This window comes from Phoenix dactylifera, chromosome 3, assembly GCF_051530095.1.
Source record: "Phoenix dactylifera cultivar Ajwa chromosome 3, Ajwa_hap1_PhDact_Kaust_v1.1, whole genome shotgun sequence".
Classification (NCBI taxonomy): Eukaryota; Viridiplantae; Streptophyta; class Magnoliopsida; order Arecales; family Arecaceae; genus Phoenix; species Phoenix dactylifera.
Window position 1 is genome coordinate 38,149,198 of NC_143192.1, and position 24,879 is coordinate 38,174,076.

A 24,879-nucleotide genomic window follows, 5' to 3' on the forward strand; every position below is an offset into this window, starting at 1 on the left:
TCATTCAGGGTGAGTATTGGAAATCGAGTCAGAGATCAAGATATGTATGACTTACAAATCCCTTGGAATGCTGCAATTTATGAAGATGTTATCCAGGTCTTCCTCCACAGCCATCAATGATATCTTAGAAGGGCCTCACAGCTGATCAGGAGGCTAATTATTTACACATTTGCAAAACGTCTGTACAACAGCACAAGGCTTTCACAACAACCCAGGATCAGTTTCTGGTCAGGAAGGCTCCAGAGGAGAGTATAGCGTTTACAAGCCATTGCCTACTGAATGCAATCCTCCCATGAATTGTACCAGCATCTGTTAGTAATGTACAGCAAGTAAGCTGGCAGTCACCCTCTAGACTAGCTCGAAGCACAAACTAATGAGCAGGCATTACCTATTTTTTCTTGTCGATGACCAGCTTGTTACCTTCAGAATCTTTATTAGCCTGGGAATGATGTTTCTCTTTGCCACTTTGACAGTTTACATGTATCACACTCTTCCTTTTGATGGCCAATCTAAAGCTTGACAAAAAAACAAAAAAAAAGACAAATTCATCAGCATGTGAATGATGGCAGTGACAAGAAGAGCCTATTTATTCCATCTCAAATGATTTTCGAGTATGTAGTGATTTTAGTACTTGCATGATGTTCATCCTAGCTATCCACTGCACTTTTATAAGGCAAGAATCTATATTATGAGTATGTGATGAGATATTCTCCATCATGGTTTCCTCACCACATCAAAAAACCAATGGTAACACATAGCCTTCTTGGTATGTCAAGATTAACAAAGGTTACCAGTTGTTGATCTCAAACCAACCTGGAAATCCTACATTATATATGAGAAAAGAGAAACTTTATGTATTTGATTAAAACCTAATTAATCAATAATACCTTTGTATCATTTAAACTCATGCACCAACATATTTAAGTATGAGAGGCTTGGAGGCCTCTCTGGTGTCCGAAAAATTTTAACATGCAATCTGTAAAGAGCAAATTCATCTCATACGATGTTTAAGTTGATAAAAGTTAATGAAGATTGTGCAGTGATAGGCTGCTGCACTCGGTTATTCTTGTCTTGTTTTAGTACTAAAAAATTCATGGTTATAAGCATAACTAAAACAAGCAAAGATAAAGCCATCTAGTATGTTTAAGGTATTATGGCATAAGAGCTCTTGTCGCACCCATGGTCTGCTTTCTTAACCTGATGTGACGATGTATGCCACACTAATCTGACAATTGAATTATCTCATGCCTCTGCAACAATCTTTACTTTCCTACATGATTCATGGTGGTTAGGTTGATTTTCACATGGGAGGTCTGCTGAAGTTTGAAATTTGTTAAAAGGACTAATTGATCATAGCAAGCAGGGTTTGCCATCTTAGTACCGGACCTCATTCTGGTACCATCTTGTTACTATGTCGGTACGCCTGGTATAGAGGCCAGTTTGGGGTGCCGACACTCGGTGCATCTCTCGTACCACGTACCAGTTCGGTACTAGTATGGTCGGTACACACCAGTTGGATCGATACGGAAAACCATGATAACAAGGGCTTCCCATTTGTGTGATCAAGTTTTCCAGAGGAAGTATTTTATCAAAGGGCCACAGTTTTGATTAAAGAATGGTAATGAATGCAATATTCTTGTCTCTCCAAAATCCACCCTCATTTCAAGCTTTATATTGTTGGTATGGAGCTTTTCCTAAAGTTCAATTCTACCTCTAATCCGGTTTGGGAGAGGAGCAGTTTGGTTTGGGTATAAACAATACCAATTCATTGCAAAATAAAAATAAATTTCTACAAGTATGTGATCTTCACAGGTCTTGATTGCTTGTGCCATCTTAACCCTCTTAATCCACAGCTTATATTCTTGAGGTGATTGGATATGTTCCAATGAATCTTCTTTCATCAATATCAACTAGTTCGCTTTTGTTCTAGTTGTTTGAGCTTGGGTTACATGTAACAAGGAACCATTTACTCTTGTCGTGACTGCATGTTTTACATTATCTTCATGTTCCATATTATCATCCACTGGTTTTAAAGCTTGGGAGACCTTAGTTATACTTGAGTGCTTTCTTTGTAATTTTATCTGATGACTGAAGCTAAAGCAAGTAGAGATTAAAGATGTTGAACCAAAAATAAATCAAGTCATTAACACTGAGGAGTTAAGGTGCAAGTCTTCTGGATTTCCATTATAGAAGAGGTGTACCAGTAAGAAATAAAGTATGACATAAATTAAGTGGAAGAAACATGGTTAAGCATAAAATTAATGTGCTTGGATTAACAAATTTTAGTAAGAAAATACAAATTTGCATGATTAAGTGGTATGCATTGGTTTAGTGTCAACTGTCCCCAGAGAGATGGTTTAGTATCAAACTATCAAAGTGAAGTAAACAGTATAAAGTATAAAATATTCGAAAGTGAAGTAAAAAATATTCCATATTTTTTGGCATTTTAGTGCATGCATAAGTTTATGGTGTAAAATAAAAGAAAGAAAGAAATGTAAGATGGCAAGAATCATCAGTCACTAAATTACAGCACCAACCATGCTCTTCAAAGATGCTCTTCCTGTTTCTCTCCATAATCCAAATGTCACTCTAAACCATGGACAGTATAAAATTGGGTGATTCTAAGCAAACAAACAACCATACAAATATCTACACAAAAATAGGGTCTAGGTCACCCTCCATGCACATGGACTTTCACCCCAAGGTTACATATGCCGTAACCCTATTTCATGATTTGCCACTAGAGCCGTGTCTCAGTTTAACATCTCTCTGTAAAACTTATTGTTCCTTGGATTCCCATTGTTCCAATTAACATCCCACTCATGCTTTAGAATCAGACATATATATCTTTCCTGTTCCTTCTCGATAAAGGCTAAACATGCATGCTATGGAGAAAGAAATATAAGCACAAGGAAAAAGGAAAGTGGAAGAAACACCCTAAGAAATTGTATTCAGAATAATTAAAATCTGCTTGTATTACAAAATCCAACGCCCCTGACATAAGGAGATTTATCCTACCTGATTAGGAGAACTAAGATTTCTGGAAACAACAATTTCCTACTTTAGGTCTCTGTTGACCACAAGATGATGGATTTGAAGCTGAAACTTTGGGTCAACAGATTTTGTTTATTGGTAGCTTGCAATGAATGCATATTCCAGATTTGAGTTACAATGGCAATTCTTATGAGTCCTTTTACCATCAATTCAGTTTTTGTCATTCTTGGCCTTAGCTTTTCCATGAAATCTGTGACTAGGAAAGCTACATCATTTCTTTTATTAATTGCAAACGTCATCGAAGCCTGGGTATGCCCTTGCATAAAAGGTGCAAATTACAAGCTATGCATGTTGCATGATTTTTCTCTATGACAACGTGAATATCTCTCGTTATATAGCCTCTTACACTAGCCCACAAGGTGTTTTTAGTTGCTTCACCTCAAGAGATTAAGCAAGACAACCTCTAATAAGGGAGCTTCTAAACTATTTCACTAAGTTTTCTTTAGTCCACCAGAATCCTTTTGAATCCATCAATTCTCTTTATAGAAGTTCATTTTCAAGATATATAGCTAACCATTCAAGAGAATTATGCTACCTTGGTGATCATCTGCTATTATTTGAGCCTGAAATTTCTTGTACTTCATTTTAGCTATCAAATGTTCAACATGTTATTCGCATCTCACATTTCCATAAACGAGAGTGCTTGTGCATCCTTGCGGCCTATTTTGCCTAACCAAGAGCATTGGAGAATATTAGATCTTTTTTTGTGGGGTTATGGGCATCTTCAAACACCTTCAACATATCAAGAGCTCGACTTGATCAGCAGGTACATCACTGGTGGTGATAATTTTGCAAGCATCAGAATCACTCGACAGTCGAACACTTGATAATTTTTAGCATTATGAGATATCATGCTCTAAATTGGTAAGTAGCTGATTCTGATAGGATATGATGCGTTAAAGTCTCTTTTATGTGTTTATGAGTTTGCTCCCCAGAATATCCCCCAAATCTCACTACAGAATGAACAGTTAGGGCTGCATATAAGAATGTTACCTCTTTCTGATCACCTTCTTCACTGAATGACACAAATGCAAGACCCTCCCACTCCCTTAAACTTCCCCTCTTCCAGCACACTGTAAAGATCCCATAGCAGTACATCAGATAAGATCGAGCCTTCAATAACATGCTTCAGTTCAGAAGTTGATCGACAAATTAAGGGTCATAAAATGTCGAATGTAACTTTGAACCTCGGGTGGAATTCCTGGACGTGGGCAAGGTCCCTGCCATGAGCATCAGGCCAGCTCACTTTCCTCCTCCCATCCTTCCCCATCACCTCCTCCTCCTCCTCCTCCTGCTGCCGCCGCTGCTCTCCCACTCTGCTTGGTTTCTTGAGACTGCTCTTTAGGGGGACAGGATGAGGCTGTGTGCATGGTTTATGAGATGCACCTCTGCCATTGGCATGACCAGCTAATTTCCCATTCACAGCCTCGCTGTCCTTTGCGCCCTCTCTTCCCTCAATGCTCTTGCTGCTCTGATGCTTCGGTGGTGCATAACAAGAGCACACAAGGGAGCTGCACCTGCTCTCCCCCGAAGTTGCCAGGAATACTGATGCTTCGGCCTCCTCTCTCTCTCTCTCTCTATTTGTGCAGTGTCCTGACCAGCTCTAGAGAATGGCTACAGTTCTAGATAGAAGGGTTGTTCAGGTTGCGAAAGGGGAGCTCGGCGTCATATCAAAAGCCGGCAGGAGACAAGAGTCACAAGATGGCTGCTTCTGAATTGGAGACTGGGTGGCACTCACTTCAGGAGGTGGGGATCTATGGTCTCCATTTTTTTTTTTGTGTGTGTGTGTGTGTCTTTTGACCTTCTCCACTTTGGATGGATGGCCTTGCGGCTTCGCTGGAGGGTACTGCTCCTCATGGCTCATATGAGAGGGGAGGGGACAGCCGATGGGGAAACCTGAAAGTAAAAAGCTAAGATTAAAAAAGCAATAAGAAAAGCATAGGTAGATGGATGGTTCCCGGACTCCGCTTTTCTGAAGTGTTGTTTTATAGAACAATGTACTCCGTCCAGACTTCCTTTTTCAGAATTAGATTCTAGTTGACTTTGTCGTGGACATCGACATACCTATACTTTTATCGTGATGAAAAAGTATATTGGTAATTAGAAATATATAGAAATAGCAATAAGTATATTGGTAATTAGAAAAACACAACATAAAAAAATAATTAACATCACAACTATTAGTGAATTTCATTTTTTTTTTTTGCATATAGTTTCCAATACTTTGTTGAAATTATATAAAAGAAAGTCCTCATCTCTATTTACAAATCAGGGTAGAAATAATAATTATTTTCAATCTCTGATTATTGACCTTAATTAAATTAATTAGAGATAGAAAATCATTATTTTATCTTTTTTAATTTCAACTTAGGTTCATTCTTCATTTGTGACTTCGAACTTTACTTGGCCAAACTCACTCACCACTAAACCAATACTCCTCCTTCCCCCTCTACTATAAGGGGCAACGATGCCCTGAATCGCCAACAGCAATCTCGCTCCACTCATGTGATCTCTCACACCAACACAATTGCACCAATCTTCTTGCTCCATCTCCTTCCCCCGCTTGTGAATACTTGCAACTTTGACTTGAAAAATTGCCGTATACTCATAAGATACTTCTCCACAAGCATGCATGGCTTCATAATGTCATAATAATCATACCAGAATAAACTTGAGCAACTAAAATACAAATTCTAAATTCTAATAATTAATATATCCAACGAAATAGAAATATCCAAAATTTTTATTCACAAGAATTTTATATCAATTGTACTCCAAACATTGATCAAGACAGAAAATCTATAACATATGTCCAATAATAAACTAAGAAAATAATACTAATTCTAAGCTGCATCAACACAATCAACTCTCACTTTTATCATATGCCCATAGCAGTATCTTATTAGTGACTAATTCTTCCAATGTATAGTGAAGAAAAAGTTCAAATAATAAGCTTAAGAAATTAATACCTTAACTAGATAATTCATATAGAAATATAAATAAGTGATTTTATCAAAATAAATATATAAGTAAATCCCAAATATTACATCATTATAGTTTTTTTCTTTCTTGAGACTCTTGTATCTTCATAAAATGCAATATAAATGATTATTTATTATATGGAGAAAGATATTAGCGTTCGATATCTTCTAGTTTGTATAACACTTTGGATGTACGCACTTTGGATTTGTCGTTGACTTCTTCTTAGAATAGATTATCTTGTTCAACACCTATCCTAACACTATTTTTTGTTCAATGTCTATATTAACATCGTTTTACAGTTGTTGTCATTGTTGGAGTAGATGATATGAGTAACTCCCAGATATTTGTCATTAGTTAAAAACCTAGACAATAGATTATGGCTACTTGCAAAGATTAGTACTTTGCAAATTTGGTATTTATATTTTATTTTACATAACTTCAATATATCTTGAGATAATAAACCAAAAAGTGAAAAATTTAAATAGTAGAGTTGCTTGGAAAACTGTAGTTTGAGATAAAAGTTTGGCTATGTAAGAATATTTAGGTTACTAAAAAGATCCGACGACATAAACCTTGTCTTATTAAAATAATAAAGTATAAGATGTATACATATATAAAGTAAAACATCAATGCAAGTTATTATATCTTCCTAACTCTTGTAACTGCAATATTAATGATTATTTATTACATGGAAAGATATTAGTGATTGATTCTCTGTACAAGAAGTCCACATAAAAAATTCGATATGAACACTTTGAATATATAGCACTTCAAATTCATTGCCCACTTCTTCTTGGAATATATTATCTCATTCAATACCTGCCCTAATGCCATCTCTTCATTCAAATTTGTATTGATATTGTCTTCCATCTATTCCCAACATCAGAATAGATGACATGAATAGCCCCAATAGCATTGATCCTTGACAAAAAAAAAAAAAAAAGCTGGTCAGTGAATTATAGCTACTTGCATAATTTTTATAAATAAGCACTCGATAAATATGATATATATAGCTTTGTCATACATAACTTCTGATGAGTCGGAATTACATGTGTTACGAGGAATTTAGATGAATAAAATTATAGGAAATGTAAATAAAAGAGTCCTTGGAAGACCCTATTTAGAGGTAAAAGGTCCAATGGTAATATTTTATTTTATTTTATTTTTTGCAAAAAAGAGGCTACATAAACTATGTATTGAAAAAAAGGGGCTCCATAAACTATATTTATTTAAAAAGTAAACATATTTTATATCATCTAAGTAAAAAGCGTCAGAATATTCTTAATAATAAAAGTAAAATATTATACCTAGAATTGAAGTATCTCATCGTTGTGGTTTTTTTGAATATCTTTCTTTCCTTACTATTATATGCCATGAAGACTTGCTAATGATTGGTTATTTCCTATGATAAGATTAAATAAAATTTTGCTCCAAACACTCTAAAAGTGTTGCAGTTATAATGGCTGTCCATTTTTTTCATAATATATTAATTCATTCAATACTTATATTTGCAGCATCTCTTCCTCAACATCAGTACGGATTGCACTACAACTTTATCGATTCAAGGCTATATGACATGAATAATTTCAACAATATTTTCCGTTAATAAAAAAGTAGTATGTAGATCATGACTACTTGCATAATTTATATATAAAAAAGTGCTCACTAAGTATAATATATTGGTTTCACCATGCATTACTTATTAATGAATAGAAATTAGATGTTTGGTGACCATTCGCTGAAATTTGCTGTTCCCTGTTCTCTAAAAGACAGCCAAGCCTGGTAGACATCCATAGACTGTACCGCAAGTGTGTGCACACCAAATCCCACAACGTAGTCAGCCGAACAGTGTCCACTTCTGTGTCATCAACTCGGACGGTCGTGATTGTTCTCGAGCCCACCGATTAGAAACAGCCGCGGTTTGTAACGCCACCGGCCGACGTCGAAAGAATTCCGTCCGAAGCCCACTGGGATACAAATAGGGTAGCCCACGGGGAAACAGCCGCACGAATCTCGACGCGCGAACTTGGAACTCCAAGTGGGCGACGAAGAGAGGAAGAGGGGAGAGGGAAGGCAGGCGTCTGGCTCAAAAGATCTTTCATCTGGGGCTCCGAATCCCTCTTCTGGAGCCTGGGTGTCGATCTGATCGACCGAAAACAGCCGCCAAGAAGGTTTTCTTTTTTCTTGATTCATGGGGTCATCTTTTCTTGAGAATTTTTTATAAATTTTTTTCGTTGTTTTGTTATTGAGATTATTAAGGGGTTCTCATTTTTCTTCTTGTACTAAACTTTTGAATTTCATCTCGTAATGTTGTGCGCCGTCTTTTTTTCTGAATATCGATTCGAGGAATAGCTTATCTTGAAATCGTTGAAATAGACCGTGTTTGTGGTGTTATTTATTTTGTTCCGAGTTGTTCTTTTTCAAATTTAATTTTCCCCCAACATATCTCAATCTTGAGTGGTTTGGATTCCGGATTTTGTTTTGTTGGATTTTTTTTTTTCGGTCCAAATATAAGGGCCTTCCTGATCTTGTAGGATATATGTATTATTTTTCCCCTTTTCGTGTTGTTGATCGTGGAGGGGATTGCGTTTCCAGATTGGGCTTTGCGTCGATTATCACTTTATTTTCTTCAATTTGCGATCAAAATATTTTTTAAAGTTTTGAATATACTGGACTTCTGTTTTCCAGGTATTCTTGATAGTCATCGGAATTTTTTTTCAATCTTTTTCTCACATATAAACAGTTCTGTAGATATCGTTGTGTGCCGTATCTATTGATTATTTTATTTTTTCACCCTTTGTAATATTCTTTTCTTGATTTATAATGCTTTAGGTTTTGGAAAGCTGAGGGTACCTCTGTAAATAGTTTTTTTGATTCTTTATTGGTTAGTAATTATTCGTTGAATCGGATTTCTTGTTTCACCTTTTATAAGATTTTTCCTGTGTATCTATTTTTGTAGGTTTTGGGAAGCTGAGGATATCTGTATTGTTTCTTTTCCAATATATTCTGCAATTCTGCCATTTATTCTATATGCTCCTCAATTTCACTTAGTGGAAGGAAAAGGAGATCCTGTAGGTGTACGGTGGAAGATTAGGCTTTGATTGATGGGTATTTATTGCTATTTGTACTAATATGGATAATATGGACCCTGATCTGGCTCTAGAAGTCCCTGATACTCCTGATAGATTGAGGCAGCCAGTTGATGAATCTTCTGGCCCTCATGTGGGGAGAGAAGTTGTTCAAATAGAAGTCAGTCCATCACCATCCCACCGAAGGACGGAGCACCTGAGAAACACATACAGTTGCCATTGGAGGCATCTCAATCAAAACAATATGTGCGCTAGCAGTGCTACACCTGATAATACTGATGTGCTCTTCCAACAAGCACATTTAGCACGATTGTTATCTGAAACTATGGAAAATAACATGTCATCAAAGTCCCATGGCAAACCACATGGGCAAAACGGGGCTTCCAATGAGAGTGGGAAGAAGGTGGAAACAATTGACTTGAGTCAAAGTAGCGCCTTTCCTCTTGTGCATCCCACAAGATGTAGGGATCGGAGAAGGTCCGGGAGAGGCATGTGCAGCAAAAATGAGGTTAATGGGGGTAGTAGGACCTGTGGAAGCACCGAATTACTTGGTATTGGATCATCTCTCCCTCCTAGATCAGTTGGGAGACCGCGAAGCCGGCATGGGATTAATATCTGCAAGAAAGACAAGACAGTTGTGCCAGATGAAGCTCATTCTAGACCAAAGTTTATAGATAAGGGAAAAGGAGTAAATCTATGTAATGATTCACAACCAAAATCTGAACAAGCACTATTAAGTTCATCGCAATCTGATTATCCTAGAAAGCATTCAGGGCAGCGAAGGTTGGTACGTAATGGTTGCATCTCTCCCTGTAATATAGCAAAAAGTAACATCCATTCTGGGGTTGACCATCACAATGGAATGACTTCTATTGATGGTGGGCCTTGCTTTTCATTTGCTGGAACCGGTGATCAAGGTAATGGAAAAGAAATAGGATGGTGTGAGGATTCACAACCCATAACTTGGCAGCGAAGTCTCATATGCAATGGGTGCATCTCTCCAAATAACAATGCAGAGGATAATATTGTCAGCAATGCAGAAGAGAAGGGTAAGATGGTGCTTACACAACCCTCTAATGGGAAATCACATCAAATACACAATGTCAATCCCAATTCTGGAGACAGCTCTGTTGATAATAAGAAAGGGAAAGCTGTAGTGGACGATCATTTGGTGATTGGTGAGCACTATGGTAAAGCTAAATTTCGATCAAGCAGGTAGATCCTAAATTCCGTAATCCATACTTATGGTGATGATGCATGGAAAACTTTTTCTGTTTTGCATTTTTAAATGATCCCCATTAAAATCCATTCACAAGATGGCCATTATATATCATATGTATGCATTCTGTTGTGCTTTTAAAGGGAAATATTATACTTTTGAGTTATACAATGCTAATGCCGATTTTTCCAAAACTGTCATGCCATTGCATGTTAGCATGCTTGATGATATTGGCTTATTTTTTTTGTCGACAATTTCAGAATTATCGAGCAATTGATGTTATAAAAGTTTGAATTACTGAAGCACATATGCGTTTTATATTTATTATGATATGAATTTCTTTGCATTATTGTGACTTGTTATGGAGGATATCAATGTATTAAATTAATTTCATTTTTGCAAATTCAATCGACATTAAGTTATCCTGGTTAGACCAAAACTGTAGGCTCTATTGCACAGATAGCTGGGAGAAATGATATTATCTGTCCAATGGTCAAATCATATACTTATTGATAAACTTTGACAAAAGTTTGTACCTTAAGATTCCTATTAATTGCGATATTTAATCTATAATTTGTATAGTTTTATACTTTAATTTTGATATAGACTTGATGGCATGAAAGATCAATGATTAAGATTAATGATGATGTGGTGTGGGAAGCGAGCGGTGAGACCAAGGAAGAGCAACTTGTTGTTAGAGAAAAATCTAAAGAGATTGATGGAAGGATTGTTTTGATTTAGCCCTAAATGTTAAAATCCTTGTAGTTAAAACTACTGGGTAAGATCTAACTGCACGTGCCATGCATCGTGGAACTATCCACTATTTTTTCTCCTTGTAGAAGCTCGTTCTAGCACTGTTTCACTTGATAAATTACCTTTTTTATGCTTAGCATCTCCTAGGATTTGAATTTGAAAGTGCAGAATTGCTACCTTTGTCATGCTTTTTATAAATCAGATATGGTTTACATGGTTATATATTTTATATTTTGATTTTTGAATGCAGCAGATGGGTTTTATCTTTATTTTCAAAGAAGTCTGTATCCGAGTTGCTACTTGGACAACCTCCACCACACTGTGTATCAATGTTTTTTGCCTTTGATATGTACAAACACACATTGTTTTTATAGTCATGCATCTATATTATGTTTTCAAGAATTAGAGGCAAATGGTTGCATTCAGAAATTCCTACATTCTCCATCTCTAACATTTTTAATTCTCTCCATTTTTGTCGGTATGAAGATGCATTTTTATATGGATTCTTCGAAAACAGCAATACTATCCCTGCCAATAAGACTGGACAAGTAGTGTCATGACCTCTTCTTTGAGACGACTTTAATGTAATCTCGCATGTTAGAAGACAAAATGAATTTTTATACATTCATTTTGAATTTTACGGAGGATTTAATTGAGATGATGTCCAACAGTAATTTTATCTGATCAGCATCATAAGTTTAACATATATGATGGTAATTGTCCTTGTTCCTGTATGTCCAATACTTATTTGATCAAGGGAACTTTAGTTTACTTTATGCAAATTTATATGTAAATGTATGCATTATTAGTCATTGTCTATGGATGAGCTGCATCTATGTTTTTGGTGTTCTAAAGATTTCACCCATTTTTAACCATACTGTTCTATCTAGAGAATTTGGCACTCTGAACTTTTTAAATCATTTGGACATGGAAAAATACAAACTAGACCCCAAAAGATGTATTTACTTTAGCCTCTTAATAAGAATCAATATAAATAACATTTCAAAACTTGTTGGATAAAGTATGACTACTTTATGTTATTCATGATTCTACATGCAAATTGAAGGTATCAGAAATTTAAATCACACAGTGTACTACTATAAAATACAGATTTGCGGAAAATTCTTTATTGAATTAAGATAAAATTATGTCTGACATTTAACATTAGAATAGGAATGCGTTACATGGTATTATATTCATGCAGTATACAGTCAAGTATAGTAATATACAAAGTGAAAAAGAGCTAACCCAAAAAGAGGTGGAACCAACGTGGGAAAATACTGAAGTCATCGCAACACAATTAATGTCACGAGTTATTATTTATTAATATACCTGAAGAATGTCATTCATGTTGATCTCCTCACTATAAGATATCTAATGCATGCTTCTGTATTATACATTGCATATTTCTGAAATTATATAACTTAATTTATGTAAAAGTAATTTTTCTTGATATTATTTTAGTCCTCCTAATGCTTGAAAGATTATTATAATCCTTTCATTTATTAGAAAACTGAAATAACAAATATTTTTTTAGATTTACACTTTGTTCTAAAAATAGGTCGCATGAAAACTGAATGATGAGCAATTTATTGTGAATATATATTAAGTTTACATGATATCTTTATAACATGCTAGTTATAATGCACGCGCGGATGCGCGTGGCTGCCAAAGGTCCTAGACTTAAGATAGTTTAATCGAAGTCTAAATTCTTAAAAGACCTGCAAATAATCAACTCATAATTATCTTTTCTCTGATGCATTATATCTTAATCTTTGTCTCGCTAAATTGGATTTTCTATTACTCGTTGATTAGCATGGATGAGTTTGTTCCTACACACTATCTCTAATTTTCTTATTCTCAAAGTGCAAAGATGTTAGAAACCCTTAATCTATAGAAACCTAGCATGTTTTACACCTTTGAAGAGAAAATTTTAGTTTAGACTATCATTGAAATATTTTAAATATTTAATGGAGTCATCTGTTTATAATCATTTTGGAATTAAAATTTGGGTAACTAAATTACTTTTATGCAGTTGAATGATTAAGGTTTAACAAACCACTCAAATAAAATTTGTTTGGAAAAGGGCTGCGATAGCTTTGCGTCTAACAAAACCATTGTCAGAAGTGATCAATGATGCAATGAGAACATGCTATAAGTGAAATATTTTTGTTATTTTGGCTTGCGTGTCATAATATTATTTTGTTTAGCAATTTAATCTTATTCTTGGTTAATAATATCATTGTTTTGTTGTTATTTTTCTTGAGTTCCATCCACGGTTAGAACTCATTCCTATATATTTCATATTCACAAACAAATCTCTCAATCCCCATTTTATTTCCTTTCCCTATCCTTTTCCTCTGTTATAATCTTCAACTCTATTTTTCTCTACTACAACCAGATCTAAGAGAGGCATAGAGAGATTTTGGAGTGGAAGAGAGGATGGGAATCCATCAGGTTTATGGAATAAAAGGTGTGGACAAGAATAAAGCTGAGTGGTGTTGTCATGGTTGATCCCATGGTATGGATCACACGAAGAGAGGCGTGGCGAAATTGCAAAGGCTAGTGATAGGGTGGGTGGTGGAGAAGAGGATGAAAATTTGGGAAATGCCTATATATAGTTTAAGTATAACATTTTTGTGTTATATGTTAAAGTATTTTTCTGTGAAATTATTTTAGGTTTTTAATTGGGATATTATTGCCCTCCTATTAACTATAACTAAAACTAAAACTGCATTTTTCTTCCATTTAATTTTTTAGTTGGTAATGTGATGATAATTCATGTTTATTTTTTCAAATAATATGTTGCATAGAGAATATTTTTTTCTCATATAAGAGCGGTACACAAGGCAAACAAGATGTGTAATGCATAAATTATAATGCAAAAAGCAAACTAGACATTGCAAAGTAAACATTATGTCATCATATCACAGTCATATTCAAGTAAAATTATGTATCTGTTGATTAAATGGTTATATACAGGGCCATCATCAGCAGGATTTGAAATGCTGTTGGCATAGGGCATGCTGTCTAATGGCTGGCACATGCTGTGCCATGCCATAACAATAAAAAATGTTTCAATATCCCTTTTGCCTGCATCCAGTGAAATTGTCACACCGCGCTGCTGGTTTAGGTCAACATTGGCCAGCACTGCTTGGTATCAAGTGGCTTGCTTAAAACCCCAACATTGACCCAATGTTGGATCGCAATACTGGCCTACCATGCTATGCCAGCTGGCATGAATTGTCATAGCCTACCATGCGAAACCATAATCATTATTTCTGACATGCCTCGTTCTGCAAAAATAATGCACCCATCTATTTATGCTGGACATTATGCAAATGACTGAAAATATTGGGAGCGGGTTTGAACACAAGCTTGCAAAACATTTGTGGATTTGGTTCTAGATCCATAAAAGCTTCGACCCACATTAAATCAGTTGCTATCCCTAGTTGTCGTCAGTACACAAGCATGTAAACTAGCATTCAAACATTAAGGCACCTGCATTATCTTAAGTACATGATCTCTGAAACAGACTTAGAAATTCCGCGATTACATTTTTTTGTTTCACAAAATGCTGGTCATTTCTAAGTCCATTGGTAATTATTATATAACTGCTACTATTTTGACCATAATAAGCATGTCTACAAATGTTACTGAAAATTCAAGATACCTTGCTGTGTTTATGCATGGTTGTAAGACTTGGTTTTCAGAACATTCTGGCTGTGCTTGTTGATAGCATATTGCCTCTGTGGCAGGTTATGTTCAAGAGCAGGGGATGGTGTGACTGTCGTTGCGGATACCAATGGCAATAGTGTTAGCCCCAGTGACCTAGGTTGGAGGACGACACGTAAACATACAACTGGCATTTATAAGAGAGATGAGGCCTGTGGTCGCCCTTATGATCAAAGCATTGAAATTGAATCAAGAGATGGAAATCAGTTAAATGTTGTGATTGACAATCCTGACACCACTGCTATGCATGGATCTAATCCAAGTGCAATATGGCCATCTCCCAAGTCAGATTCTCAAAGCAGAAGACAAAAGCCTATAACAGGAAAAAGGAAATATAGCTCAACTCGTCATCATCTTGGTCAATCTTCCAGTTCTACTTTCGATGACTTAGAAGTATCATATCTTGGATCATCTTTTCATCCCTCAGATACAAGATCAACGAGAGCTCGCAATTCTCAGCACCAGGGTGTTCAATTAGGACCAGTTATAGATGTTGATGAGCTGCGTTCTCCAGAAGCAATATGCAGTGATTCTCAAGAGCGGAGAGTTTCTGATGACTCCAGTTTTAGGGCTAGACAGGTTGAATCAGATGAGTTATTAGCTCGCCAGCTCCAGGAGCAGTTTTATAATGAGTCACTAGGTTTTGAAAACACAGAGGAGGTAGTCTTGCTACTTTTTTTTTGTTATCATTTTTTTTCTTGAGAAAACTTCATTTTTTGTTACTGAAAAGTGCCTTTTCAAGTTCAGATTTTTTTAATGTTTTAGTTTATTTAATTGGATTTTTTAATTTTAATTTCTGTTAGAATGGCCTTGTTGTGCTACTGTTTTGCTAGATCGATGCAAGCATTGCATTGTCACTGCTGCAGGAGGAGAATGCTCCACGTGCTTCAACAGCAAGGCGGAATCAATATAATCCTGTAAGTGATTTTCGCTGTACTCAATGCATACAACTGACTTATCTGTTCTTATTGATATCCATGCTAACTGAACCTTTTTTTTATATATTTTTGAATGGGAATTGAGAACCAGCAAAAATTACAGTATCAAATCTAAATTAATGATAACAATTTCTAATTTCACATTAAAACAAGGATTTGAGTGGTCGCCTATGCTGGCCGGCACATACCATGCTAGGCTAGGTACTCTGTAATGGGTGGTTGCTGGGTATGAAGAGAGCTGGCCTCTGTCAGGCTGTATTCTGGTCTGGCATAGCTTGATACAGTCAGTGGTACGCGAAAACTTGTTCATCTATTTATGATTTTGTTTTGGCATGGCATGTGCTGGTACCAGGCATGGTCACTTTGTGCAGTTGTGCTTATGGCACTTAAATCCTTTTATTAAACTATAAGCCTTATGCGATCTATAATAGTGGATGTACTATATATAAATGCAGTCTGTGAAGATTTGGGAACAGTTGATGACTAATTCTTGATTTTTATTTTTTTGGATGCTTCTTTTCCTTTTTCTTTAATTCTTTTCTTAATTTCTCTATTTCTCTGCCTTTTTCTGTACTTTTTTCTCTCTTCCATTCCTTTTTCTCTTATGTTGTCTTCCCTTCTTTTTCTCTTACGAGCGGGTTGTTGCTTAGTTTCTTCCTAAAATGGTTTTGAAACTCTTTGTATGCTATTGCCGCAAACATCTCATCACTTACATGTTCTATGATTTTTCCTTTTCTTTTTCTTTATGTGGGTTTAGTTTGGGGGTTCTGCGGGGGGTGGAGGGGGGGGGGGGGGGGAGGGTTGCACTTTGGACTCCTAAAATCTCTCAAAATTCCTTCCGATATGGCTGGTTGAGCTTATTTCTGCAAAAGCCAACTAGAAATAAAGTTCCAAGCAAGCTTTTAAATACCAATAGGATGATGGCACGTCCTACTATCCTAACTCCAAGTATTGAGATGGGGCATTGTCCCAAGTGTTGGGATGTGATGAGTTGGGAATTGGAACAGGATGGGATGGGTCCAATGGGATATCTACCTCCTTAATATCAGGTCATGGGGTGTCCCATTCCACGAAAAAACCAGGACGACCCTATCCCATGATATTTAAGACCTCGGTTCCAAGTTGATAAAAACTCCGAATCTAAGCATTATCTAGTAATCTATTGCATTATGCATTCAATCATTAAATTATCACATGCCAACTGGATATTAATTACTCCAACAACAAACTACTATTAGAATAAAATATAACTCGAACCCCTCAGTTCTAGCATCAATAACATTTTCCTTTGCTATTTTCTTGTTCCAAGTGGAATCTGCAGCAACACTTTGGGACTCAAGTTTTGTTGTTCCTGGCCTTCAAGTTTGTCTTTAAAAATGTTTACCCGATATACTTTGTTGTAGATCTTTAATATTTAGAGGTTCTGTTTCTGTCCTTTGGTGGATGAATTATTTATTGGTTTTGTGTTCTTCCTTAGCGAAACACACAGACTGCACGTATTCGTGGACGACTACCATCTCGGAATTCTTCTTCTCGATCAACAAATCGTGCTCGAGATGCAACGTCAACTAGAATGACACAATTGATGAGGAACATTGGCTGGCACATGATGGATATGGATATGGTAATGCTTTTTTTATGCTTTATGTTCAACAGATTACTAATTTCACTGTTATAATTGTACAGACCTGTTCTGAAATTATGTTGATTTAAATCATTTGGAAGCCAATCAATAAGTAGATAACCTCTAGTTATGATATGCATACATATTTTTGTGTTATAGTTCGCATTTTTAAGTTGAGTATTAATATAATCTTACATGTTATTCAATTGACAAAATCAAAAGCCAGGAGAATAGGAGATTGTTCTTATGTACAGGAATTGCATGTACTTGGATAAAGAAGTGTGAAATGATGGGAAGAACAAATACTTGAAAATATATGATTGAGCATGGGTGTTTGCTTGAAGAAAGGCAGTAGCTAACCTTGAGATGATTAAAATGGCAATGCCTACCCTAGACAGTGACCATGAACTGTACAATTGCCTAGCTAAAATGGCCAAGGCTTGAATTAGCATTATTCTCCTAAGTTAACCATCTGAGATCAGGTAGGTTAACCTAGACATATGCAATCCTAAATGGATGTATTTTAGCTAAGCTTTGTGTAGATCCTGAGCTTTGCTGCATTGTAATTATACTGATTGTTTTATGAATTAACTTATGACCTTTTTTAATAACTTCTAGTTTTATTGTCATGGAAAGGGAAGAAATAATGAGGTTATAGCAGAGTTTATGGAGGTGTAATAGTATGTACATTGTACTAGCAATGGAAAATGTGAATGGTCTGGAAAGTTAAACTTTTATCAGATTGATATATCTGGAAGACTGGAACCGTTATATACTATTCTTGAATATGCTTGGCAGCTTGGGTGTCAGAGGTTTTGTTGGATGCAAGATGTAAATTTCTTTATTGAGTTAATGTCCGTTATTTCTCTAGTTTGTTTTCTTCTTTGTTCCATTTTAAATTTCTGATGATTGCAAGATGCCTAATGTCTTAGTGTGACTTTGGGTTCAGATGATGAGCATAAATGTGATGGTCTACTTATAGGATAGTGCTGCAAGTGATGATTTAAATTAAAGAAGAGGATGTACTTGAGAGAATTCTTGAAGGCAACAAGGGATGTATATTTTTCATATAATTCAATGGATGGCTTCCACCTTTGTAAAGTAAATCCTGTTTATTTGAGCCCTATGAAGACACAAACAAATCTAGGTCATTTATTGGGACATTCTTAGTCAAATAATCCTACTAAATTTGAGAGGAAGCTGTAGAATATGACTGGAGATTTTTGTGCACTTTGAAGGCCTGGCAAGAATTTTGTTCACCCATCTATATGATTTGCTTATTGTGGTGCCCCAATAGTAGATACATGATAATGCAAAACTGGATGCTTAGATACTATACAACGTCTCTTTAAGATTAGGCCTTACTCGTATTCAGAACTTCCCTCTGAATAGAAATCAGATTCTTGAACCTAACTGAATTTCCCATTCTAGGAACTAAATCCAAGCCTACTTGTACTCTTAATTATATTAGACATGGAAGTAACTTTTTAGAAACTAATGCTGTGCCTCATATGCATATATTTTTTTAAAGAAATCCTTCGTGTTTTTATAGGTTAAACGAGTTTACATGTAACTGTTTTTGCGTGGACATGGAAGTGAGAATTAGATTTGGACATGTATCCATCCAAGTTTTTGACAAAACAAGGGTAACAAAACAGGACATAAGGTGACACGAAGGAAAAACTAATTTTAACTACATTATAAATTTATTTAAAATACTGTATAAAGGAAATACTAAAAGATGTTTTTTTTAAAAATCTTTCAAAATACATGTTTCACATGCTAACTCCCAAAATATCTTGGGGGTTACAAGAAACATGACATACAGTAAAAGTTATATTAATATATACATTCTTGATTCATCTCTAAAATAAAGAGAAGTTAACACTACTATCATCATTATGGTGTCCTCAAAATCATTGTTGGATGACCTCCAATTCCTCCACCAATCTTTGGAAGCTGCAACTAAGGAATTTGGTAAGTGTCTAGGTGTTTGACACACATCCAACTTGCTGATATGTTTTCATAGCTAATTCTTTGAGCTGGATGCAAGTGTCCAGGTAGCCAGCATAGAAACAAGGCTAGCTCTCCAGAGTGAAGGGTGTTGTGCCTAGGTGGTAGGCCCCTTTATAGGGCAAAATTGTGGATGGGCTATTGGGGTTTCATAAAGAAGTTAACACTACTATAACATTGCTCAAAATTTGCATGGTTAAGAATTTGGGCTCCAGAAAAAGAAAAAAAGAGAATAAGAAAAAGAAAATCAAATTTCAGTTTATCAAGTTTGGTGTAGGTTTTGCTCCGATACTTCTTAAACATGACATTTCTTAGGAATTGCAAATTTCACGATTGAAACATGGAAATGGTTGGCATCTTCAAGAGGAATAAGAAAATAAAGGAAATACAATGGTTTTGCCGCCGCCCCACAAATGGGCTCCAACCTGTTGGGTGATGTGAGTACAGCCAATAAAAAATGAAATGCATATTGGATCTCAGTGGCATTTGTACTTGAATATTGTTCTACTTGAATAGTGCAGTGATGCTTATAGATTGCAATTGATACTCTTTTAATTGGTAAGGTTACAGAATGATTGTATGGTTAATTGGAGTTATTCAGGTTCATACAATAATAATGTAAAATTGAATCAAGAAAACTGAGTGCATTGTTTGCTATTTAAATTAGAATGTTGAAGGACCTGAATATGTGATTAGCAATGAGGCACATGTGATTATTTAACAATTGCTTTTGAAACATGAGATTAATTGCATGAATGGATGGTGATGGACCTCGATGTCTTATATAGTATTAATGTAGGGACCAGCTTCTCTTAAGGATACTTGATTGTTTAATACCATATGGATGCTAAAAATTTTTATTTACTGATTGTAAGGCCATCTTAGTTTTATCGATCATAAAATGATTATAGAAGTGATGAGCTGGTTGACTTTGGGGAATGCCACATGGAGTTGTCTATAGTTGGCTGGTACTAGTGTGTCCACATGCTGGCTACTTGTACTCTTCAATTATCCTTTTCCCTCCTATTAGATCTTCTTGGACCTCGTCCATGTGCTATGGCTATGTTCGTGTCATGTAATGTTGACCCAAATTTTCCAAAGTAAATGGAAGGGTTTAGGCAATGTAGGTCATAGGAGCAAGGTTTGACGTATCGATCAGTACTGTACCACACCGAACATACCATACCGTACCGGTACCAAATCAGTATGCTGTACTATACCGTACTAATACTCAGAACGCCAAACCTTACCGTATCGTACTGCATACCAACACTGTAATAAGATGGTACCAGTATGTGGTCCGGTACCGAGATGCCGAACCTTGCATAGGAGGGTTGAGAAGGCTAGCAAGGAGACATGGATGATCAAGTGAGGGAAACCAATTGTAACGAGGATCTTGCATACAAATTTATGGTGAATTAGCATCCTTATCCAAGATTCGAATATTTATGGGATAAGCCTTTTTTCCTTAGAATCTCTCACCATGCATGAGCCCTAAATATTATTAAATGACTAACATGATATTCTTGAAGCTTCAAAGTCGACTATGCATTATTCAGGCTTTTACCTGATGTGTCGTTCGCCTACTAACATGATGTAAGGAAGAGACTCTGTGAATAATTTGTGATTTTGTAGCTCTAAATGTGGAGAAAACTTTCTCAGGTGCTTAAGTGCTCAATTGCTGGATGAACCCCAGTAATTTGTCTTGGTAGTTATTCAAGGGCATGCACATATATCAATGTAACATGCAGGTATATCTGCTGCAAACATTTGGTAGAAACCTCTTCTGTATACGCAGTTCTCAAGTTTACTAAGTTTTCTCTGAAGTACTTATTCTTTTACTACAGAGACTTCTTTCTGTGTACATTTGTTTCTTGAGACTCACTTGGTCAGAACCCTTGAAGTACTTTGTTAGTTTATCAAACTTCCAAATGCTGATTGTTCTTGGACTTCTATAGGTTTTGCTAAATTTTTAAATAATACCATGGCTATATAATGAAACTCGAAAGGTTACTTTATGCTCTCTTCTTTTCCATGAAAATACATCCTTTCGGTGATCTGCAGAGGCTTAACTTCTTTGAAGAACTGGAAGCTGCATTTGGTAATGGTGTCGGGTCTGTGGACACAGCAATTTCTAGCATTCTCCAGGTTCAACGTGATTTTAATGAGTAAGTTTTTTTTTTGTGTGCGTGTTTACATTGGCGGTGCAGTTTTACTAAATCAAACATAGAATTATACACCTTTTTTGCCATTTTGGTCTTTCTCTTTGGGAGATGTTTAGTAATATTTTCTTGTTAACAATATTACAGAAATTTTCAACTAATTAGTTATAATTATCATTTTGCTGAACGGACAACCGGCCATTTTCATACTTTTGGATATAATTGTGTGCTAGGTCTGAATATATCATGACTAGTTGGCCTTGTAATTTTGATATTCTGCTGATCTCATTCATGTCATTGATGTAATTTCTATACTTACGTGATAAAACTCTTGCATAATCTGATGATAATTCAAAAAGCGAAAGGATTGGTATTGTGATTCTACAGGGAACCGGTGTAAGATTACTTCAGTGAGAGCATTCTGCAAATGAGGGATCAAGAAATTTCTTTGTTTTAAATTAGACCTTAGTTTTGTAGAACCAAGAATAGCGTAAGAAGTGGTAGCAAAGCTCATCTATGTGAAGTATTTCTAGGAAAACACATCTCTTGATAGCGGCTTCATTTGACAAATCGTTGAATTATTGTCTGTCTCAGGCAGAGACATCTTAATGTTAAAGACAATTAGTAAATTGATCTTCCTCATCTTTTGTGTGCCATCAATTGCAAAATTGGCCAAAAAGTATTCGTATGTGATTTGGCTAAATGATCAAACTATGACCGATGAAGTTTTCAAGAACTTGGTTATTTATTCAAAAAGAAAGGAACAATGTTTGCAATCTTGATATCAAGGACTGTATCGATCAGGTACTGATATGGTACAATACCAAACTGAATCATACCGGCGCTCAATATGCAGAAGCAAACCAGTTCACTATTTTTTATTTTTATTTTTATTTTTATTTTTTTGGTTTTTGAATTATTTTAAGCTTTATGGATCTTTGAATTATGATTCTAAGGGTATTTTTGATGTTATTTTCTTGAGATATTGTATTATTGCTCAATGGATATAATTATAATAATTAAACATAGCTTCTTAATAATTAGAAAGAGAGAATGCAGCTGAGATTGTGGAGGGTAATAGCTACTAGAATACGATAAATTAGACTAAGAATATATATACATGTCGTATCTTGGCTGTGCAAAATAGAATTTGGAGTATGATGAGGATCCAAAGATGTGTCTATGGATCCTAAGCTGCATGTTACATTATACATTATTAGCTAAAATAATTGTGTTCCGAATTGCCTCGGGGGGCTTGTATGCTTGCAGGGCTTAAAGATGTGTGCTTGGCATGATTGAAATGTGACTTGCCAGTGAATTAACTCAAACCAGATGGCCGAATCATACACACTAGGGTTGCTGAATTGACCCAAATCGAGTGGCTCGGCCTGTATTGAACTGTACCAATATGAGCTTGGGATGGTTCAGCAGCTTGATTATAATTCCTGATTTGGCTTTCTTTTGATGGTTCGCATCTTCGCTTCCCCCCTCAATTTGGCTCTCTTTTGATAGTTTGCATCTTCGCTATCCCTTTGATGTTTGAGAGCCACTCACCGATAAGCTACCAAGCCACCTTTCGTCGCTTGCTCCTCCTTGTTCGACCTGGCCGTTATTGGTAAGCCTCCTCCCCGCTCTCACTCTGCTAGGGTTAGGGCGAGGGTTTAGCCCTCGACCCCGTACCTCGACAGCTCCATGGCCTCTCTCTCTCTCTCTCTGAGATTAGGTCCTTTGCTGTAGAGGTCAAGGATCGGTTGTCATCCTTGATCCTGAACCCAGCCCTCTCCGGCCACCACAAGATAGGACGAAGCCCTCCTCCAAACCTAGCTCTCTTTGGCCTCGGTGAGTTCTCTCTTCCCTCCTCTCCCCCTCCCTCTCCCTTGTGGTTTCGGCAAACTGCGATTTAGTACAATACGAATACTATACCAGACTAGTCATTGGCCGACGTGCCTGTAAGTGTTGATTCTGCCAACCTTGATATGCACCTTTGCCATTGCTTGAACAGTTGCTTGCATGATCACTTGTATCGCTAGATGACCTGGGCAACTGGTTATTTGAGGGCTCAGTGATCTTAGAATTTGGGTAAGCAAGCTCTTCATCAATCTTATCCAACGGATTTGCAACTATCTTTCCTTTCTTTTCTTATGGTTTTGAGAAACTGTTTTTTCCCCAGTTACCTGCTTGACTTGCTTTGTCGGGTGGCTAATGGAGGGCGCTCTCGGTCCCCAAACCCCACACCATTGCCTTATGTTGCCTCTTGGCTTCTTGCCGAGTTGCAATGCTGCCGTGGACCGATAGGAAGATAAACGCCAAGGGTTTGCTCGTAGGAATTGGAAGTGGAAGCAAATTCCTACGCCTATATTGGATAGAATTCACACTCGGATGGATGGAAATTGATTGCACAGTGGCTACTCATTTAAACTGAATGATAAATATAAAGTACAAGTGTAGTCAAATAAATCTAGTGAGGTATACAAGGTTCCACACTAGCCTAATCTACTAAGAATTCGGAAGAAATCCCTAATAGCCGAATCTAGCAAAGGAAGACTTTCCTCTCGCTAGCCTAATCTAGTGAGAATTTGATGTGGTTCTTTTTAGCCCAAGCTCTATGGCCGAATCTTACAAGTGGACTCTCCACAGGCTTCTTCGCAATCTGGATGCCCCGCACTTCTGCCTTTCAATGATATTTATAGACTGCAAGGTTGGATACAGTTGCTGGGTTGCAGTTGCCCTTGGCTGCGGTTGGCTGCAGTTGGTGGGTTGGGATGTTCAGTACTGATTCTTATAGTACTGTTCGGGGAGTCGATAAGCTAATTCCTGTGGATGTTTATTTGCCGGGCTGTCCACCTAAACCAGAAGCAGTTATAGATGCTATAATGAAACTTCGTAAGAAGATATCTCGAGAAATCTTTGAAGATAGAACTGTGTCTCAACAGGAAAATCGATGTTTTTCTACCAATCACAAGTTTTATGTTCGACGCAGTACTCAGACTGGAAATTACGATCAAGGATTGCTCTATCAATCACCATCTACTTCAGAGATGCCTTCTGAAACATTTTTCAAATCCAAAAGTTCAATTGATCTTATTGACAAATCGATGTCTTACTCCATAGATTCGAGGGAACAAGAGAACAATAGCCTGACAAATATTGGGTGCGGTCCGATTCAGGTGCGAATTCAGGTGCCAAATCAAATAGAACCCGCCATTGATTTGATAGTTGATAAGGTAAATACCCAGTCCATTCAATGCTAGGCATAATGAGTATAAGGGCCTCAAAATAACCTTTTTTCGTCCTATGAACTTTAAGGTGT

General features: G+C 36.4%; 1 protein-coding gene and 1 long non-coding RNA gene across 4 annotated transcripts in view; one reads left to right on the forward strand and one right to left on the reverse strand.

Annotated features, from left to right (window-relative positions):
• Positions 1–68: 68 nt before the first annotated feature.
• On the reverse strand, positions 69–4,991 carry LOC149768095 (uncharacterized). Of its 2 annotated transcripts, XR_016399885.1 has the most exons (4): positions 4,242–4,991; positions 4,048–4,127; positions 389–515; positions 69–309 (listed from the first exon to the last, which is right to left on the reverse strand). It is a non-coding gene; the product is annotated as an uncharacterized LOC149768095 (long non-coding RNA). The 2 variants fall into 2 exon arrangements; XR_016399884.1 differs by having other exon boundaries at positions 4,048–4,991.
• A 2,895-nt stretch (positions 4,992–7,886) lies between these two features.
• LOC103720151 (uncharacterized) overlaps positions 7,887–24,879 on the forward strand; it is a 29,643-nt gene continuing 12,650 nt past the window's right edge. Inside the window, exons 1-6 of one of the 2 annotated variants that reach the window (XM_008809737.5) lie at positions 7,887–8,207; positions 8,996–10,340; positions 14,856–15,492; positions 15,666–15,749; positions 17,248–17,394; positions 21,472–21,575. In XM_008809737.5, the coding sequence (XP_008807959.3) occupies positions 9,169–10,340; positions 14,856–15,492; positions 15,666–15,749; positions 17,248–17,394; positions 21,472–21,575 (2,144 nt within the window). In that variant the 5' untranslated portion in view covers positions 7,887–8,207; positions 8,996–9,168. The remainder of the gene's footprint in view (positions 8,208–8,995; positions 10,341–14,855; positions 15,493–15,665; positions 15,750–17,247; positions 17,395–21,471; positions 21,576–24,879) is intronic. The other variant, XR_015976299.2, reaches the window with a different exon arrangement.